This window comes from Triturus cristatus, chromosome 11, assembly GCF_964204655.1.
Source record: "Triturus cristatus chromosome 11, aTriCri1.1, whole genome shotgun sequence".
Taxonomy (NCBI): Eukaryota; Metazoa; Chordata; class Amphibia; order Caudata; family Salamandridae; genus Triturus; species Triturus cristatus.
Genome location: NC_140594.1, coordinates 531,881,826 through 531,904,407, shown reverse-complemented (window position 1 = coordinate 531,904,407; position 22,582 = coordinate 531,881,826). Strand labels below are relative to the sequence as shown.

The window sequence follows — 22,582 nt, the reverse complement described above, 5'->3', positions numbered from 1 at the left end:
CCGGAGATACAAGAAAAGTCATATTATAGTCTGTTGTTTGCAAGTCTTCATTTAATAGAAGTGAGGAATAGTCAGCGTGGGGATCGGTCAATGGTTGGTTGAAGGCAGTCAAGGTATCACTTTGTATGTTTGTTGATTTTAGTGGAGAGCTATTTTTTGGCTGTGGTGGTGTTTGCAGAGCATCCTGCCTGATCTCTAAGGCTCACTCGGGGGAGAGTGTTAGTGAGCACCTAGGGTCCTTGGTTTCCCTTGTTATTGAATTAGTTGCAGGTTCCTGGGCCAGCTGCATATTTTTTGGGAAACGGAGGATCTCTGTTTCCCAGAATGCTTCTTGTTGGACTAATGCCACTCCCAACAAGGGATGCGCCTTGTGCTCTGTTTCCTTGTGGGCTGTTGCTCTGATTTTTTATTGTAATACTTTTCTCCATTGTGTTGAGCTCAGCTAGGGGATTCCCTGCAGATGGTTGGATTGGTGTCCCTGTATGGTATCCAAATACCCCTGGTTGTAATGGGGTTTGGAGACCCTTGATGCCTTCGCTTTTTGAGTAGATAGCTTTGCCGGGGTCTTTCAGGAATGCAAATTTGGTGTAGATGTTTGATTGGTATGTACATAAGCTCTTTCCATGAGGAATCCCCTCTATATTGATGAATTCTTTTACTCTGAAGTTTTTTGTGTCCATCTTTGTTGAGCTTATTTTTTTAAAAAATGTTTTATTGCTACTGGCATTACTAATGTCTGTGCTACTGTTGATGGAGCAGATGCTATTATCTTTACTATCTTTGTTTGAGGCTTTCGTTCTTGTACTGCATTTGGGGACGACTGCCCTTTTGCTTTTTTTTGGCTTTGTGATGGATCCTCTTACTCTTCCCAACCTCATGTCTGACACTGTCTTATTTCTGTTTCTTTTGTTTACCTCTTTGCTAGTTCTTTGATGGTTTTCAGTTATATGTGCTGTTTGGTGCTCCTTAATGCACAAAATGTAAACAAGATGTGTACAAGATGTTTTTTTTCTCCATTTTTCAGTGTCACCCCCAGTAGAGAGGCTGTTGAGTTAGATCCTGCTTTGATGCTCCTCTGGTGCTCCTTTTTACTCTTTTTTGCTGCTTCTGCTTACTTGGTTTTCTTTGGCTTTCTTTGCTTCCTTCTTTCCCCCCTTCGTTGTCCTACGCAGTCAGGGGGCTTGGCATAGATTAGATGAGCTTGGGGAGATTGGGGGCCTTTTGTTGTTTGCCCCTTTGTCCTCGCCTTCTTCCTCCCTCTCCAGCTCTAAAAATCAGGATGGGTTGTACAAGTGCTTTAGTGATGTGGGGGTGCAGCTACACTGCTGAGTTGCTCAAGAGTAAGGACCCCCAAAGAAGAGCAAGCTGTACCAGCCTAGTGCTGACCGCCTCTGTTCTTCCTGGGAGGTCCTTTAGGCTCCTAAGCCTTTTCTGCTGTTCCCCCTGCTCCACCGTTGACGCTGCTTCCCTGTCTCTGCCTCTGAGAGGTTGGTGGGTGCGGCAGGAAGGGAGTGGGGAAAGAGCTGGGAGCAAAGTGAAGACAACGGGTGACAACGTGCCGGCACTTGGAAGCTCCCACTTCCACAACCCGATCCTCACCCTGCTATTTGCCCCCCTCCACTGCCGCCTGCGAAGCTCCCGCTCCTCCCTGGTCGTTTCTGCCTCTCCCTTCCTGGGGCGGGGTCTAGAGCACTGGAGCAGTGCAGTTGGCGCAGGAACAGAGCGGGTGGACGCTGGAACAGAGCAGGTGGCAATGGTGGGGGCCTGGTGATACGGCGATGTCTGGCGATGTCCTGCAGCAGTGTCCTGCAGCTTGCGTTTGTATACTCAACCTACTTAGTCCGATCGACGCGGAACTCGGAACCGGAACTGGCGTTCCCACGAAGTCCCCGGACTACGTACTTCCTCCACGAACAAGACAGACTCATCCATGAACAAAAAATGGGTGCACCTTTTGCTATTGCCACATCCCCCGTTTTAAGAAATATCATTTTTTTAGACTACTGTTTAGAGAATTTTTGTACTGTTCATGCTTTGATATATCAGACTGATCAGTGCACAAATATCCCTGGAAAGAAAAGCAAAGCAAGATGGTTTGCAACAATTCAAGCAATGTAGAATATCGGTTTCAGTATCTGTTTTTTTGTTGTTCTATAAATGAGTGGTCCTCTCGTCTAATCTTTAACTATAAATCACTCTCTCACTTCTGTGGGCACCAGTAAGCATTTTAACATAACTTGGATGAATGTCTACGTACCTTGTTTCTGGTCTCCAAAACCTCACGTGGGTCAGTGAAAAGAGGCACAAATTGATTAGGATTTTCTGTCCGAATTGCTGATCCACTGCTGGCCTTTGCCATCTCATCTGCCTTCAGCCACTGCACAAATGTAAACCACATCAGTTTACACCTCTTAATGAATAAAGCGTGCTGCACTTATTTTTAAATGATATTAGAGGTGGAACAATTATTTCTTTAGGATTTCTTTATCGAAGTATTTAAGTGTTTTACACCCAATACACAACATGATTTACTAATACACAAACAAAGAAGAAAAAGTTGGCACCCTTGTGAAAAAAATGAATAGCATGGAACTAGCTTAGAGAAGCTGTACTTCACAAAATTATGACTAAATTGGAGCTCAGCAAAGGCGTTGTTAGGAATCTTAATATATATAAGGGGCTTAGTGCTGTATGAAGGAATGGATTGAAAGGTAAGGTGGCTTTTAAAAGTCATTCACAGGAGCTAGACGGAAAACAAGTAGGACAAAATTATAGATTCTGTAGCTGAAACTTAGAAGGCTTGGTAAGTGCTGGATTTCTTTAACTTGGACAGTAAGACAGAAAGTGTTGTTGCTGTGATTTTAAAGTAATACATTGTACAATGGATTCCTCTGACTGCAATTATGAGAACCTCTAACACATGAAGTTTGCAGCTGACAGATATTTTCAGACTGAGACAAAGGAAGGAAGACTGGACCGTATCCTTGAATCCAGGGCTAGCTGGCTGGCCTCCAGTTCTGAGTTACAGAGACATAATACGCTCCAGAGACTTGCCTTGCATCTGCCTAGACTCACAGGACCAGCCTGTACCCTGCTGCTGGACACTGCTGGAGTGAGCCTTGACCCCAAAAAAGTGACCCTCAGGTCCTAGACCCTTGGCTGGTATCAGAGTGTACTTCTCCTGGCTCAACTGTGAATTTCCTCAGAACTGATACAGTGCGACAGAACTCGATGCTTGCAATGCAGAACCCCACATCGCAGCACCTCACAGCCCCTGAACAGCAGCCTCATCAGAACTGATGCAACTCACACCAGGATCTCACATCGCACCCCTCGCAGCTCGTCATCAGAACCAAAGCAGTGCAACACAGGACCTCGCTTAGCAGCCCTCACAGCTCCTCATCGGAACTGATGCAGCACAAGATATCACTCTGCATCAAGAACATATGCTGCAATTCTCAGTTGGACTAACCTGATCCCTGTATCCAGCCCGCACTCCATCGCAGTTGGCCTGAACTTGCGACTTTCTTGGTCCGGAACCACCAGACAACCCCAGTTGGAGTTTTGTGCTTTTAGGCGCTATACATACTTTTTAAACATTGAAATTGCGTATCTCTAGTTCTACTAATTGTATTTTCATCATTTTGGTGTCAAATAATATAATAGATATTTCTTCATTGGTGTGGACTTTTTCTTGTGTTGTGTTTTAACCTTATTACTGTTTGTGTGTTGCATAAATACTTTACACATTGTCTCCAAGTTAAGCCTGACTGTTTTTGTGCTAAGTTACCAGAGGGTTAACAACAGGTTAATTTAGTGACTGTTTGGGGTCACCCTGACAAGGATTGTGGCTGTTACTTTAGAAGGGCTTCCACCCCCCTTAACCAACAACCCTATTTCTAAAAGAAGAGGAGAAGTGATTAAAAGTAGGTGTGCTGTCCCATGTTAGCCACATCTCTGATCCTGGAATACACAGCCACACAGTGTGCTTAGATTTCATTGGGCCCATGAATAAACTGAGGAATCATTTGAAGCTTGCCTTGGTGATGGGTGCTGTTCATTCCATATTCTTAATAGTGAAGTTTATGAGAGACTTAACTACCTCAGCCACTATTCATAATCTTGAGTTAATTTTTGTTGAAGAAGGTGTCCCATCTGTACTTATGACCGAAAATAGAATCCAACTCGAGTCTGGTAAGATGATTACATTTATAGGGTCTAATGGTTTCAAACATAGTCGAACCTCACTTAACAACTCATAAGCCAATGGCATTGTGGACAGAGCCAACAGATTAGTCAAGGGTACCATTCATATGTCATTTGCCAATGACTGTGATGTTGATAAAATAGTTGCTGATAGGGTAAGGGCATACTGAACACTGGTGAATCTTGTCACCCAACGGTCGCAATTTGGATTGATGTGTGGACGTCTGCCAGATACAAAGTTGGCTCCATCATGGTTGAATGCTTCGCTTTCAAATAAAGGTAGTAGAATAATAGGGTCTTAAACAGTGACACATTGTAAACTCAGAATGAGTGATTGGTTTAAAATCAGGTCACGACATATAAGGGTGGTCTGTCGAAATAAGTGGTCTTTTCAAGATTAAATATGTGTATCAGTTCTCTATTGTCTTGGAGAATGGTTAGCGATGGAACTGCAAGAATGATGCACTGCCCCTTAGAGGGGATTGTGTATGGAGAGACAAGAAGAGTGTTCAAGGGTTATGTTGATGAAGGATGATGGGTTGCATGGAGTAAATCGTGGATGGTGGAGTTCCTCAGTTAGGACACAAGGGGATTCATGGAGGGGCACTCTGATGCATAGTTCTTAGAATGTTAATAGTGGAGTTACTCCAGAGATCATAGACCTCATTTGTAATTTCATGACTATGTTAGATGAGTTTTTTATTTTTATGATATTTCTACTTTTCAGTGTGTAAATGGAGGGAAGGATTTATTGTATTAAATATGCTCATGCTATTCAGATTGTTTGTTATTGTTTTAATCTTTCTGTGTGAACATTTCATATGGTGCCTGTTGATTCCTGGCAGCCCAGGGATGAAAACTCTCTGGTTGTGTCTTCAATAAATCTACTTTCTGCTTCCAACTACTATAAAATTGTGGACTCCTTAACTACGCGCACTGTGACTTTAGAATAGGAATGTACAAAGCCTTTGTCAGAAACTTTAACAAGGTCTTGGTACTGAGTGACTGTGAAACACCTAACAATGTTGTTCAAGAATGCAGGGAATATAAGTTGTTGTGCAAAATCACGCAAAAGGTGGGTTCTTTGCAACCTATCAAGACATGGGGAATTGCACTCTGCTGAATGCTGCTCAGTATAGTGTGTTATGTCGGCATTTCAGGCATCAAGTGCAGACTGTGAACAAGGATTCTACCTCATGAACCATATTAACTTAAATTTGAAAAATAGTTGACATTAATAAAGTTTATCAGCGCTGGAAGAATGGCAACGACCACCAAGAAAAGCAAACCTGTCACACATCTAGTAATGGCACTTGACTACCTCGAGTAATGGCACTTGACTAGTCTGATATATCACAATTACAGTTTCAGATATTGGAAGTAGCAACACCCAAGCTTAGGGTTGACAATCGCAAACAATGTTTATAAACTGAATTTTTTGGGATAAAAAAAATGGACACCATGCAACCATAGGGCATGAAGGGTAAGTTTGAATATTCCTGTTTTTATGAATGTGTATTTCACACACAGCAATGAAGTATTGAATGTGCTGTATGCAGACGTCTTTGATGTTCTAGATCATTTTTTATTTCAATTTTGTTGAATGTTGCTGATTTTGTTTTCAGTCTTATTTTCAACTTTGACAGTTTGAATTTGATGCCGTCAATAAGGCAGTAATTTATGTCACACTCAAACTCGGCAAGTTCACATGCTGAGTGGAGCATTGTGGTATATTTTTTCTGCTCATATTTGCTCATTAACCATTGTAGTAATAATGCTGTTTGTGATGCCTTCATATAAATATACTTTTATAGATGTTGATCTCAGTGAACATTATTCGTATTATGTTTTTTTCATAGAGTATTTATATTTGGAAATAAGGATTGTTATTTTTGAACATTTCACTCCTTTTTGTTACATTCTTGCCATTCCTACACACCGGGCTTACAGCTGCAGCATTTATTATGGTGAGGTGTAGCCTTTTTACTATTTCTATGGCGGGATGGGCCCTTTAAATAAATGGCCCTTACGGGGTAGTGGTTTCCATATCTGGGTGAGCACACATGACAAGAGAGGCCATAGAATGCGTTGCTTGCATCGTCACCAATAATAAGGATAGAATTATACCGGTAAGTGCATGCGTGTCCTCCACCTATGCAAGTAAGGATACTTTGCATTTGACACCAACATATATTAATCGCAATGTTTGCAATTTTAGAGGCATGCATTTTAACCTGTGCACGTAAGAGAAAACATCACTGGTGCCCACTAATTGTTAATCTTTACGTTTGCTATTTTGAGCACTGAGACTTTCACTTACGTACGGGTACACTCCTCACTGGCACTCGCTAATTGTTAATCGTAATGTTTCTCATTTTGAATGTAGAGGCTTTTACTCACATTTAATTCCTTTAGTCACAAGCCTATCTTTCACAGTGCATGAAAATAGGTCGGGAGCATGTTTATTTCAAGTATGATATTCATGTGTGCGTATATCAATGCTTGCGGAACACACACACATAGAGCACTAATAATATCAATTAACCATTGCACTTATTATTGATTTGCGCTGATTAGTTTTGATTTGTATCATGTGACAGAGGTTACTTTATGCATCCTCATCTGCTTAAAGTGATGGCAATACTGTGAATTATGCATGAATACATATTGCACTTGTAATTTCCATTTCTTATAGGTAGTTTTGTATTTCAGAAGATCATGTTTGAGGTGTTAATCCCACTTTGAGTATTTCGATTATATGGTCACACTGGAATCATTGGCACCATTTATATGACAAACATCAGCTTTGTTGCACTTGATTTGGGCTCGTGACAGGTTGAAGTGGCACCTAGCTCACTGGAATACATCTTTTGTTATTGGAATACATGTGGTTCTTATAGTGCTATAGAATTACTTTTTGTTTTTACTGAGTTTTATATAGCGCAAACTTGTCCCGAAGTTATCGGGTATCAGAGCACATTACACAAGCACCAGCTACGTTACATGAGGACACATTCGTTTTTGTTAGGCACGGGCAGATTAAGTGATTTGCCCTGAATCACATGATGTTGCAAGGAAGCCTTGCCGAGATTTAGTTGTAGTTACCACTGATGAAGAGTTGTTTGGCCCAAAAATCCTTGGGTCTTTGAAACCATTGGATGATATAACTGGATTTGATTGGTGCAGATGGTTATCTTGTGGATATATGAGTTGACTTCGCAATGTTAATGGTGAAGCATAATATGCAATCCAATTATCATGAAAAGCACAATCAACAGCATCTAACCTGTTGGCACAATCATTTTTAAACTCTATCATAAATTGGCAAACCTACAGGTCGCACTTTAGAACCTCTTGGAACCAGTGATAGTTCATATATTAATGGTGTTGAAATTGGGACAGTGTCCCCACCGAGTAAACACATGGAATCAGCAAAAAACTTCTGAAATCTGGAACACATATTTGAGTGCACTTACGGAACACATTGTTTCACTTGACTAGTCTGAGCCAATCTTTTCCACAGTTCATTTTGGCTTGAATGTGCATATTTAACCCTCTGCCTCTCAACAGGGACATCATGGCATTTGTCATTAGGTGGTGTATACAAATGTAAATGTGTTATGTAATTATACAACTTACTGTTTGTACATAATCTTGTAGAGGCTCCCAACATTCCTTCACAAAACTGAACAGTGCTGCACTCGAAAATATTCAGTAAAATCTTGTGATGGTATAAGGATATTATTACTTACCCGGTAAGCATCTGTTCTTGGCATGTTGAGCTGTAGATTCACATGCTTTGCATACTCCTGCCATCTAGTGTTGGGTCCGGATGTTTGCAAGTTGTTATTCTTCGAAGAAGTCTTTCCTAGTTACGAGGTAAGGTAACTCCTCCTTTCAGTGATAGTGCGCATGGGCATCGACTCCATTATTAGATTGTTTTCCTACAAGAGGGTGAGAATGGAGTAATAAAGTGTAGTATATAGATGTCCATGCGTATAAATGTATAATGAAGAACTGCAACAACTATAGGTACCCGGGGAGGCGGGTGGGTGCTTTGAATCTGTGGGTCTACATGACAAGAACAGATGCTTACTGGGTAAGTAACATTATCTGTTCGAGGCATGTGTGCTGTAGATACACATGCTTTGCATAGACTACAAAGCAGTATACTCCCAAAGCGGTGGCTAACCTGTAGGTGTTGCATTTGTTTGGAACTGTGTTTTATGTACTGCTTGGCCTACATTAGCTTGTTGACGTGATAAAACATCTACGCAATAGTGTTTGCGAAATGTGTGTGGTATAGACAATGTAGCTGCCTTACATGTGTCAGCTAGCGGAATGTTACCTAAAAAGGCCACAGAAGCCCATCATTTGGGAGTGGAATGCGCTCTAGGGAGAATAGTTGAAGTTCTTTTAGCTTTAGCATAGCATGTTTTAATGCATCTAACAATCCATCTGGCAATACCAGATTTAGAGATAGGATTGCCTTTGTGAGGTGGAGCAAATGCAACAATTGTTTTGCAAAAGTCCTATCTACGTAGTACAGAAAAGCTCTTTTAACGTCAAGCGTGGGAAGGAATTTAGGGTTGGTGCAGAGGACTATCCTGTCTTTGTGTAGCTGAAAGAAGGGTTCTTCTAAAGTTAATGCCTGTAGCTCCCCAACTCTCCTCATGTATGTGATGGCAATGAGGAAAACAACTTTCCATGAGAGCAATTGCAGAGGGCACTTGTCCAATGGTTCAAAAGGTGGACTCATGAGCCTTTTGAGAACAATGTTGAGATTCCACACTGGGGCCGGAGGAATCCGTGGTGGTATTACTCTTTTTATGACTTCCATGAAAGCTTTAATTACTGGAACTCTGAATAGTGATAGATGTAGCCTATTTTGCAAGTAGTCAGCTGCTGCTGCAAGGTGCAAATGAATAGACGTAACCAGTCATGTTCGCTGTAAGTGTAACAGGTAACAGATAATGTTTTGTATGGATGCATCTAAAGGATTGATTTTGTTGTTATTGCAGTATAAAACAAATCTTTTCCATTTTGCGGTATGGCAAGCTCTGGTGGCCTTCTTGCTTCTTTTAGAATATTTATACAGGCTGGTGAAATTTAAATAACCAAACTATGACTTCAGGATCCAGATGATTAGATTTAGTTGCATGAGATTTGAAATTCTGCTTTCTCCATAGTTCTGTGTGAGGAGACTGGAGGTGAGGTGTAGCTTTTGATGTGGAACTTAATGACAACTCCAACAGGGTGGTGGAGCAGGAGAGGCAGAAAAGAGTAGGCAAATTTCCCTGACCAGTTCATCCATAGGGCATTGCCCTTTGAGAGTGAGTGTGGGAACCTGGAGCTGAAGCTTGGGCATTTTGCGTTTTCGACTGTGGCGAACAGGTCTATTTGTGGAAAACCCCATTGTTGAAAATAGAGAAGGAGAACTTGGGGATGAAGTTTCCACTCGTGAATTTGCTGTCTCCTGCTACTGAGGAGGTCGGCAATTTGATTGTTTACTCCTGGGAGATGTTCTGCCAGAAGATACATTTTGTGATGGATTGCCCACTACCAGATGGCTTGAGCAAGTGTTGACAGTTGGAGAGAGTGTCCGCCCCCTGCTTTTTCACATAATACATTGCTGTCATGTTGTCCAATCAGACTAGGACAGTGTTGGTGATGAGGTGAGTTTGAAAGGCTTTGAGTGCCAGAAAAATTGCTAAAAGCTCTAGGTAATTTATGTGGCGAGCTTTGTGCTTGTTGCTCCACAGGCCTTGTATTGTGTAACACTTGAGATGAGCTCCCAAACCTGCTAGAGATGTGTCTGCTGTGAGCACAATCTGTGGAATAGGGTCGATGAAAGGCCAGCCCTATTGTTAAGTTTTGTGGGTTCCACCACTGCAGAGAGCGATCAGTACAGCCGTCTACCAACACTAGATTGGTTAATTGACCCTGTGACTAATTCCACTGACGTGCTAAGCACTCTTGTAGGGGGCGCATATGAAGCCTTGCATGGAGTACAATTGCAATGCAAGACGCCAGCAGTTGCATGAACACTCTGGCTGGTAAAGCTTGGTTGGGTTGAAACTGTAGAATCATAGCCTGAATATTGCACATTCTGGCTATATTGGGAGAAGCTAGAGCTTTGACTGTGTCTAGACTGGCTCCTAAGTAAGACTGCATCTGTGACAGATGCAGGTGAGATTTTTGAGCATTGATGGTGAACCCCAGTTGATGAAGTAGATTTATTGTGATCTGTGTGTGTTGTAGACAGTTCTGGTGAGAGCTGGATTTGATAAGCCAGTCATCTAGATGGGGAAGACGTGAATTTGTTGTCTTCTGAGATGAGCAGCGACTACCGCCAGACATTTGGTGAAAACTCTGGGCGCAGTAGTCACTCCGAAGGGAAGCATCTTGAATTGGTAATTTTTACCCACTATCACAAATCAGAGGTAGTTGCCAGGGGCGTAACACAGGCCCCCGCAGCCCCCGCGGTGGGGGGGTCGCCCACGCTCCAGGGGCTCCCTCACTCTCAGCGGAGGGAGACGGCTGCGCCTACAAGCAAGCCTCTTCAGTCTTCGCAAATAAAATGGTTCTCCTGCGCGCACGACCTCCCCAAGTCCCCACAAATTAAACTGTGCGCGCGCACCACGGTGACGGCCTCTAAGCCTCTGAGTCTACCCTCTCTTTCTGTCTCGCTCCTCAGTTAGTGAAAACAGAGACTACAAGAAACGGGTATTACCCTCTCTTTCCTCCTTCATTTATTTGCTCCCCTGTGAAATGGATCCAAAAAAGAAAAACATTTTTGCTGGAAACATTGTCTTTTTCTGACACAAGTGCAGCCTCGGGGTGGAGAGAAATAAAACATTCCAAATGTGAAAAATAAATAACTAATTAAAGCAAAACAAAGTGGTTGCAAGGTGGCCAGAGTGATTTATTTACACCTAAACACATTAGCTCATTTTACAGTGTTTGCCAGTGAAGTTATACTTTTGTTTTCTCCTCTCTCTTTGAACAACATTGTTTTCCCTGTGTGGGAAAGTGCACCTTGCCTGGAGATACTGAAATACCTGCTTGATGGGTGAATTGAAAAACAAAATGTGTACAGCGTCTGTGTGTTTACGAATGTGGTCTTTTTAGTATGCAGTATGCCTATGTTTTGAAAGGATATAAGCAATGGGCACTGAAACGGGTCCCTTCCGGGCCCTGTAGTCATGGCCTTACCTTTTCATGCAAAAGCTCTCACTAATTTCAGAATAATTAGTGTAAAAGGAAAAAGGTAACCATGTTTTCCTGCTTACATTTCACATGCTTTACTTAATCTTGCATTCCCTATGAGTGTTTGCTTTTTCTAGGATGTTGTTAATTTTTTTTAGGCAGCATATTGCTCTTGACTAGTGCGTAATTAGAATTGAGTCACATCCAGGTGTTTATGGAAGGTCAGTGCAGTGCAAGTTTCAGTATGGTGTTTAGTGGGGGAAAGAATGTGGCGCTATGGTCAGAGCTTCTGAAGTGGAACTGGTGAACCAGGTTCACCCTTAATGGCTCCAAGACCACTCTCCTGAGGGAGCACATTCCTGTGCTACACCTTGGAAGGCGCTGCAATATCTTAAAAGCCCTGGTGTCTTAGCACCAGCAGGTGGGCCCTAGCGGTGGCAAGTGTGGATTAACCTTGAAGGCCTGTCCACCACTATCCATGAAGTTCACCACCAGTCTTGGGGACAGACCTATGAAGCAGCACACCATAGAGTGGCATAGTATAATATGGTTTTAAAAGCACTTGCTGCCTCCTTCCTGGTCTCCAACATTTTTGGGCAACAATAAAAATGTCTTGATAACTCCAGTGATTAATGTTCTTAGTAGAGAGAGATGGTGTTTTTCTAGTGGAAGGCTTGACTCATGAAAAGGAATGGCAGAGGTGTAATGTGTATGCTGCTAAGAACATGTGCCATGCAGATCACAAAGTGCACATAATGTGAATAGGTCAGTGGGTTACTGCTTTTGTCAGAGAGGCCCTATGCAGTTAATAAGTTAAAATCCTAACATAGAACAGTGAGCTATTAACTGTCATGTAAGAGCAGTATGCAAACTCCAAGGTATAAATTAGAGCGTGTCATGTTTTTTTCCCCAGTCTTCGCTGCCTACTAGTATGGTTGTCATGTGATTCCTACACCTTGTAGTCCTTTGTCTTGTGTAACATTTCCTACACAGGGATTTACACACATATGAATGATTTTCTCTGTGTAATATGTGTTATGTAAAGTGCTCTGACACCCTACACTGGTATTAGTTGTGCTGTAAATTTTCTGATACTTTATTATTTTGAAATGTTTACACATGTTAACAGACTCTGCAAAGATATTTCCTTATTAGTACTAGTGGAACATACAACTGCAGCAATGAGAAGGGTGACCAGTCAACCTTTGCAAAGGGCCCTCCACTTCACAGCAGCAAAAGTCACATGTTTTAGTAACTTTTGATGTGTTTGAGCTATAAACAATTTATTAGTTAAAATCGTCAGATTATGCAGCAGATGATGTATTATGTGGCAAATACGGCAAAGCCATAGTTATGTGGAAAACATTTGCAAACTAGGATATTTTGCCATTCATGTTTGAACTGCTCTTGTGGAAAAAGGGAGGAGAAGTGCTGATGACAGAAACTCCATGGCTGGGAGACAAATGGCTTGCGATTCCACTTTTAAGGCTATTTGGGACATTCTGTGATTGGAAACGTATCCCACTTTGTGAATGTATTTTAATGTCAATAACACATATTGTATAGTGTATCTATTGGTTAAATTATATAATGTAATAAGCTGTAACCGGTTAGTGAAATGGGAAACGAATACTTAACAATTGGGATATTTAGCTCTTTCTGCCACACCTCTCACTCCGCCCACTGACCCAATCCATTGGTTATTCCCGCCCTCTGATTCTCTTCCCACAGTTCCCCTACTTTTTACCCCCCACTTCGACCACTGCCTGGCACTAACATGCATTAGTGACAACTGTGGGCTTTTACTACTGGGTGTCTTAGAGAATTACACCTCAGGTCCATACACGGGGGGTTAACACAGCACGTTTCTGGGTTCTCCGCACAACGTGTTTGCTATTTGACGCCAGACTTCTGCAGCTTGTGTTGAGGAAATTAAACATCCCCTTGTGTTTGTATAAAACATAGCTGCCAAGTGTCATTGGCACCATGTCGTGTCCATTTGTAGCTTTTATACAACACCACTTTGCATGCTGGAATGTTTAACCCCTTACTTAGATGGTCACAGCACAACTCCCAGAATGCAGGGCGCTGTTGGCTTAAAATCCAGGCCTAGCTGGTGGGGTCACATGTGACGATAGAGCCATTTGGAGGCAATGGTGAATCTGTAATTTAGCAGGCGTGTCTATACTCTTAGAAAAGTTTAAATACTGCCAGTGTAGACACACTAAGGTCTGAGGCCTCTGTTTGTTATGAAGTAAGGCCCAGTCTGGTGGTTCAGGTCAGTCCTTGTGAGGGAAGCTGCTGGACTTGTTTTTCCCATGCACTTTGAAAGTATTTTCACCTTGATGCAAGAAGAAAGTTGGATTGTTTTACAAAACATGCTTGATTTTTATGTATTGCTGGACTGGTGATTGCTTTAGTTTGCACTTTGAAAGTATTTGCACTTTTTCTTTTGCTTTACCAACTACAGTTTGTATAGTTTGTCATTAGGTACTTGCTGCGATGGTTTATTTTTATTCTACATGCAGTGTTATTTATGGTGTTGCTTGCACTTGTCTGTAATACGTGTACTTAAATCTTGTATTTAGCATTGTTTACACTACAGAAATGATAAATTAAAACAGACAAACATCTGCATCAATGTTCTAAAGCATCCAAACAGTTTTCTTCCTCAGCCTTATTTGCCTGCCTGTTTTGCAGTGCTTACTAATAAAGACATTATGATTGAAATTGCTTCCTCAGTTCACGTTATTATCATGCACAACCCTTGACAGTCGCTAGTGTGTGGCATGCAGATAATTCACAAGTCTATTTCTTTTGACTTTCGCAGGATACTGAGTTATAGCTTGAGTTTTTATGGAATTGCCAATTTGGGTTGGTCTTTCAAAGTTTCAAGGTATTGTCGATTCTATTTCAGACCCTTCATAGTTGTTCTTTGTTCTTCAGCCATAGGCAGTTCCTGAGACCGTAGGATCAGTCCTTAGCATTGTTCTGATTGCTGCCTCAGTTAAATAATCTGCTTTTGACAGTATTGTTTCAAATGGCATAGCTTGTATGTTAAGAGTGTTTCCCACTTTCTCATTAGAACTTAGAGAAAGGCAATATAGAGGCATTTCATTGAAATGTTGGAGGTTTCAAATCAAAATATGCTAGATTCCTGGGTGGTAGGGCAAAGTGGTAGATGGTGAGCCGCACCGCTGGGGGAGGGGGGGCCCCCTCCATGTGCTTTGCAGGGGGGCCCCCTCAAGTTTCGTTACGCCACTGGTAGTTGCGACGAGCCAGATGCATTGGAACGTGAAAATACCTTTCCTTTAAATCTAGGATAGACATAAAGTTTGCTCTTTGTAAAAGTGGGAGTACCTGTTGAAGTGTCACCATGTGAAAGTGTTCTGACAGTATATAACGGTTTAGCTCTCTGAGATCCAGAATAGGTCTAAGGAAACCATCCTTTTTGGGGATGAAAGTAAACCCCTGAGACCTGGTACTGTATTGGAACCGGTTCTATTGCCCCTTTCAGTAAGAGGGACTGGACCTCTTGTTTCAGCAAGTGTATGTGTTCTGGAGACAACTTGTGAGACTGAGGTGGAATGTTTGGGGATTGCTGGTAAGCTCCAGGAAATAACCATGTTGGATAATTCCAAGCACCCATTTGGCTGATGATATAGACTGCCAAACGGGGAGAAATTGATGAAGTCTTCCCCCAACAGGTGTGGTGTAATCGGGGTTAAGAGTGGGCAAATCACGGGGGGCGTGGCCAAGCAGGCTACAATGGCGGTTGTGGTTTGCTGAGGCTCCGCGATCGGGCCCGCAAATTACCCGTTTCCAGGCGCTGCTCGCAGCAGCGAATCCGGCTCTGGACACCGGAACCAGCCCTGTGTCCATTGGTGCGCTTACCTGGTGGCCACGGAGGAGACGGACAGCGGCGGCGGTGCGGGTGTCGGACCGTGGCTCCCGGCCGCAAGATGGCGGATGTTCGTCCTGAGCGGGGGGACTAGACGGCCTGGGTGAATGCCTCGGAACCGGCGCCGACCTCCGCCCACAGCAGACCACCCGCGAGGGAGGCGAAGGTGCCGGAATGCAGTCTTGGGGACATAGAGACCGCCTTGATCCTCGAACGCGCGCCCGCTGCCAGCTCCAGGACGACGCGAGGGGAGCAGCCGGCCATCTTGGGTCGGACGCAGACCTTCTCCGGCGGCCGGAGATAGGAGCGGACACCACGCCGGAGTGCCAGCCGTGGACGGCACCCCCCCCCCCTTTCTGGGGGCCCGAGATCCGACGAGAGGCAACTTGTCGCCCTCAAATCGGCGGTGAGTCCCAGATGAACCCCTCTCAGTAGCCGATGCGCCTGACCCCAAGATGGCGCCCCGCATCCGGCAAGACCGACGGGGCACGACATCGGGGACCCGGTGAGGTGCATACCGGCAACAACGAGGTGAGCTGCGCCCCATATCTCCATGCAAGCAAGAGCCCCCACAGCTGATCGGCTTGCCGAACAGAGTGCACAGGAATCGACGGCTGCCTGACCTTGACATGGCGGCATAATCCCCGGCACCGCAATAGACAGCGCATTCTTGCAAAAGGGGGGCACGTAGCAACGACCCCGCAACCTCCCCTGATCCTTGGACAATATGCGGAGAGAACTGAGGCCATTCTAGAGGTGCCCAACGCCGAGGACTTCGACGGAGGGGTCCCCCTCTCACTGGACAGCAGCACCCAGACCTTTGGTGGGCGTGGGCCCGCGTATTGTCGGTCCCAGCAGGGAGCCCCGTATCGGCAGACCACATACCAGCGCTCTCATTGTGCGCCATCGCCCTAGCCGCCACCATGGGGAAATCGAGGGTGACCCAACACACGTCGGTGCCCGAGACAGCTCCGGAGAACATGCCAAAGACCCGGACGTGGGCAACCACTGAAGCGCCACAGGCCGATCCTATGATCTCGGACAAACTGGATCAAGTCCTGGCAGCCATCGAGCTCTCCAGGGTCTCCATGGAGGAGAGGCTCGGGACCCTGGCAACAGATATCAGCCTCATCTGCGACGACCACCGCAAACTAGCGGACAGAGTGAAAGATGGGGAAAAGACAGTGGCCGACCTACAACCCATAATCAAGACGCACCAGAAGACGCTACAAGAGGTCCTACATCGCCTAACCATTATGGAGGAACGCACGGATGACTTAGAAGGACGTTCGAGTCGCTGTAACATTCGCGTGTTGGGTTTACCAGAAGGAATTGAGGGCTCGAACCCCTTGAACTACATGGAGGCATGGGTGAAATCCTTCACCCCGGAGACGGATCGGTCGGCATTCTTCTCTATGGAACGCGCCCACAGGGTCCCGGCCCGCAAGCCGCCGCCAGGAGCTGCTCCGAGGCCGATGCTAGCGAAGTTCCTACACTTTCGGGACAGGGACGCGGTGCTGCGAGTGGCAAGAGTGGCAGGCTCCCTGCAGGTTAAAAATAAGCGGATCATGGTATTCCCGAATTATGCACGAGCAGTGCAGCAACGACGGTCTTCATTCTTGGACGCACATTTTTTCATCAGAGGGGGAGAATGAAAGCGATGGAACATTGTCGGGCGAGGACTCTGTGACAACCCCTCTGGTCACCCCACAAACAGCGGACCTCATCCTAGATGGACAAGCAAGGACCCTTTTGACGTAAGATGGGCTCGCCGAGAGTACAATGAGGGCAGTTGTATTCAAAACTCACTAACCAACTATATGCACCATAGCCATTATACGACACGACGTGAGCAGCGCCTAATGATCCTACAAAGGCCCGACGCGCGACCAGCCTCGCACATCCACACCGCCGCCCCCACTATATATTGTTGCACCCTCCTCACTAGGGAGAGTAGGTTTGGACGCATCGTTCCCGACGATGGATCCCTGGTATTGGAACTGTTTCCCGACCCCGGTTATACAGTTAGTTCTCCCCGTTCAGCGATGTACCAACCCCATTCATGGAATGACATACACCTGGGTGCCCGAAACACACAGACGACCAGTGTCGTGGGTTGCATGTACCCTCACTCGATCAGGAAGGTCTCGATTAGTATATCCCACCAGACACAGATTCCTGTGGTTACACGCTGATACTGAACCATGGCAATAACTGCACAACACACTGACATCAGAATCCTCACCCTCAACGTCAGAGAGCTCCACACTCCGAGCAAACGGTATGCAGCGTACTCATATGCAAGGCGCCACAATGTTCGGATAGCTTTCTTACAGGAGACACATCTCATCGCGACGGAGGTGGGAAAACTACAGGCTAAATGGCGTGGTACCATATGCGCCACAACCTACTCCGCGTTCGCACGTGGGGCATTGATCTGGGTTCGGCCGAGAACCCCTTTTCAGGAACTCCGGAGGGTAATGGATAAAGACAGCAGATACACGCTGCTAGAGGGACTCCTAGATGGACAAGCAGTACTCCTGGGCAGCATATATGCCCCCAATGTAGAACAAGACAAATTTTGGGATCACCTCACTGGGATCCTGGCCCCTTTGCCACTATCCTCTGGATTTTAGGTGGAGACTATAATTGCACGCTAGACTTGGCCCTAGACCGCTCCCACCCCCCACCAGTGCATTCTCCAGCCCCTAGACAAACCGAAAGATTTCGGGCCTGGATCACACAATGGGCGCTCACTGACGCGTGGCGAATGCGACACCCACAGACCCGGCTGTACTCATTCCATTCCATTCCACATAACCTGCGTGTCCGCCTAGACAGATTCTTATGCTCAGCAGCAATATTGCCCAAAATTACTCACACAGACTACATGGGCAGGGTCATTTCAGATCATGATGCCCATATCCTACGACTCAACTGGAGGCCCCCACACCCCCCCGTCCCCACCTGGCGGCTACCACGGGATTGTCTCTCAGACCAATTCTTTAGACACGAACAGGAGCGTAGCATCCTAGACTATTTAGCACACAATGCAGGCACGGCTTCCTCCACATTAGTAGAGTGGGCACATTCAATGTAGTGGTCCGAGGAGAATGCATTAAACAAATTACAGGGGTCAAACGTACGCTGGAACAAGCACTCACCAAGGCTGAGCAACAACTCGTCACAATCACTAAACGGCATGCCACTTCCGTGAAGGGGACGCAGCGATTAGCCAAACCAAAAACAGACTATCAAGCCGCCTGCGCAGATCTCCGCCGATACAACTTTTGATTGTACACAACCCGGATGCATAAAGAAAGGGATAAAACAGGCACATTATTAGCGTGGCTGGCCAAACAAGACGCCGACATAAAGCCCATCACAGAAATACTGGACTCCCAGGGCAAACGGGTGTGTTCCCAGGCCGAGATTCTTGTAGCATTTCACTGCTATTATGCGGACGTCTACCACAACCCGGCCTCAACTACACAGACCATAGTTGATCATTTTCTCAATCCCTTGACAATACCTAAAATCAAAGGGACAGATAGGACGGCCCTAGATACGACGATAACATCGACGGACGTTGCCCGCGCCCTACACGCCCTAGTCCGCAACAAGGCGCCGGGATTAGATGGGCTCCCACTAGAATATTACACAACTTTCTCCCCACAATTGATCCCTCGATTAGTAGAGATGTTCGCGACCACGTTAGAAAAGGGAGAGCTGCCGAGATCCCTGAGAGAATCCGTAATCGTGACCTTTTTAAAGCCACACCGAGACCCGAGGCAAATGGCCTCCTACCGCCCTATCACGCTCCTATCCGCTGACTGTAAACTCCTCTGGAAGATTTTAGCGGACAGATATGCACACATCATACATCCCCTGGTCCATCCGGACCAATGTGGATTCATCCCCGGTAGACGCACATCCCAGAACATACGCCGAATATTTCACGTCCAGGACCAGGTGAGAGGGATATATCCCCGTTCTGCCTGTCTCATCCTCGACCTCGAGAAGGCATTTGATACCCTCACTTGGCAGTACCTTTTCACAGTTCTACAGCGAGCGGACCTTGGTCCCACCCTCATCGCTTACACACAACTTTTATACACCAAACTCACTTCACGCATCCGCTTGGGACGATATATCTCGGCAGAGTTCGCGGTCCGGAGGGGCACGAGGCAGGGCTGTCCGCTGTCACCCTTACTCTTTGCCCTAGCAGTCGAGCGCCTAGCTATACGATTGCGACAAGAAGGAATACACTGGGGCATTCCCATAGCGAACACCATACATAGTGTCTCCATGTATGCCGACGACCTCTTAATATACGTGCGAGACATCACAGAAGATTTAACTCCTCTTTGGGTGACACTAACGGAATTTGCAGCAGCCTCTGGGTTAAGGGTGAATTGGGATAAATCCACGGTATACCCACTACATCCGAGCCTGCCCCCTCAGGACATTAGACTGGGCAGCCAGCGGGTAGCTTGGAGCGCGGAAGCACCCCGGTACCTCGGGATCCGTCTTTATCATTCCCCAACTGATATCTTTGAGGGTAATCATCGTAGGGCATTGGCGGGTGTCAGAGCCGCAATTGGATTCTGGAAGAGCCTCCCACTGGCCCCGATCGGCCGGGTGGCTTTAGCCAAAATGATAATGGTTCCGCGATTATTATACTACTCCACCAACTTACCAGTGATTCCACCTAGAACCTTCTTTCGTGACCTAGACTCGCTTCTCAGTACGTTAATCTGGGGTTCTACCAGACATAGAATAGCACTGAAGAAACTACAATTACCCACCACACAAGGTGGACTAGGCGCTCCCTCCTTTGAATCCTACTTCTTAGTGGCACAACTGCAATGGCTCTCTTACTGGACGGAAGATAGGTACACAGTTGAAACGCATACCATAATGGATCGGGTGCCCATTTCGGAGCTCTGCCGCCTGTTGCTACCCGGAACCAAACCAAAACGTACATATGCCCTACAGGTAGCAGTGGCACGCAAGTGCATGCAAAGAATACATCGCATGTCATCAGAGACACCCCTGTATTCCCCTCTATTCCCATTAATCGGGTGGCCCAAGCGCGAACACTATTACACAACCAATATGCTCACCATATGGACGACCTGCGGTATGACCGAGATGGAGTCCCTTTTCGAGGACGGACAGCTGAGACCACTCCAAAGCCTTATGGATGACTACGGTCTCCCCCCAGGCCAGTTCCTGCTTCACCGCCAACTTCTTGAAAGCGACCGACCGTACCATGACCTCTCGTTAGGGGAATCAAGCACACATCCAGTCATCCACACGATTTTACATATGGGAATGGGGCGGCACCTAACCACATGGCTCTATAAAGCCATACGAGAGCTTACTAATAAACCATTAGTGACCCTACGAACCACCTGGGAGGATGAAATTGGACGCCCACTTCATGAGAAGGAATGGGAGAGGGCCCTGGAAAACCCCAAGAAGGTATCTAGAAATGCACGCTTTAAAAATATACAATTTTACATACTCCATAGAGCGTATCTGACACCAGCACGCCTCCAGCGATTCTACCCAGACACGCAGTTTCTTTGCCCCAGATGCCAATCGCAGGACGTAGATTTCCACCACATGTTCTGGAGTTGCCCCACAATCCGATCATTTTGGCAGCACATTTATGCCACTCTAGGGGACCTCACCGGGCTCACATACATGAATACATGGGAAGCCAGCGCACTAGGTATATTCCGAAAACAAAAACAATACAGGGTGCAGACCCAATTTATTTCACTAACCGTGTTGCTGGCCAAACGTAGTGTCGCCATGCACTGGCGTTGCCCCACTGGTCCCCCACTCGCGGCTTGGGTGGGAGCTACACACAAATGGCGGCAGCGGAGGAGGAAACGTTGCGGGAGGAGGAGATGAGAATGTTACGCAAGCATCCCATTTCAATGGAATGGGCCCTACTACTACATCGCTTTAAGCAATTGACTCCCGGAGAGGACCCAAGCGGTGACATCCATACACCAACGATCCCGCAATCACAGATTTAGACCCTGACTGACCAGGCTAGTCCCTCCCCGTTGGCGCAATCAAACCACCGGCAGCTCTATCGCACACAACGCCACTCTCGCCGATCGAACTTGAGAGTCAGACCGACCGCAATCCACAGACACGTCTCACCCACATACCTATTCCGGCGTCCGACAGGGAGGCCCGGGCGTAAAATTCCATGACCATCCCCCAGTTCTTCTTGTGTTATATCCCAGTTCACAGGATATAACCACAACAAGAGACTATAGGGTTCACAAATTATCTGTTGATCAACCCTTCTTTCTACGACTAGTGATGTACAGTGACATGAGCTGTTATATGCAATTCAATGGATTATAATCTGTATCTGTTGTTCATCACAATAACCTATAAATGTCAATAAAAATATGTTACAAAAAAAAAGAGTGGGCAAGTCACTGTTTGTTGGGGGAAGGGGAGTTATGGGGTGTGTTGCCCTACCCGTACCTTTGAAGTTGTTGCCTCTATAACCTCCTTGAAAAAACCCTCTGGTGGGAGAGGACTGGTTGTTACCTTTGTAAGTGGAGGTATTTTGCTCTGGGGTGGTGTTTTTGGCCCTCCTATGTAAAAGGAACGACGAAAGGTGCATCTGCTGGAGGTAGTCTAGAGTGCTGCCATAGATTTAGCTACCTCAGTGTCCTTTTTCATTTTCTGTAATGCCTGGTCGATGTTAGGACCAAATAGGTGTTCCTTATCAAAGGGTGTGTTAAGGATTGATTGCTGGACTTCAGGTTTAAACCCTGAAATCCTTAACCAGGCGTGTCTCCTGATTAGAATGCTGGTGTTAACTTCTCTAGCTGCAGTGTCTGCAGCATCTAGAGCACAGCATATAAAGGAATTCGAAATTAGCTTACCCTCATTTACTAAGTCCTGTGCCTTAGCCTTATGCTTATCTGGGAGATATTGGAGCAATTGCTCCATTTCGTCCCAGTGTGCCCTGTAATACCTGGCTAAGAGGTCCTGCATATTTGCAATACTCCAATGATTTGCAGCTTGAGCAGCTATGCGCTTGCCAGAAGCATCAATTAATTTGGACTCTTTATCTGGCGGAGGAGCATATCCTGATGTTTGAGAATTCACTGCTTACGAGCATTAGATACTACAAGGGAATCTAATGGTAATTGTCCCTTTATAAATATAGGATCTGTAGAAGAGGCCTTATATTTTTTGTCCACCCTAGGAGTCAAGACGCTT

General features: G+C 45.6%; 1 protein-coding gene across 2 annotated transcripts in view; it reads right to left on the bottom strand.

Annotated features, from left to right (window-relative positions):
• ADD2 (adducin 2) overlaps positions 1-22,582 on the bottom strand; it is a 349,565-nt gene that overhangs the window by 87,764 nt on the left and 239,219 nt on the right. For both annotated transcript variants that reach the window (XM_085633439.1, XM_085633440.1), the window contains exon 11: positions 2,258-2,377. In XM_085633439.1, coding sequence (XP_085489565.1) covers positions 2,258-2,377 — 120 coding nt within the window. The remainder of the gene's footprint in view (positions 1-2,257; positions 2,378-22,582) is intronic.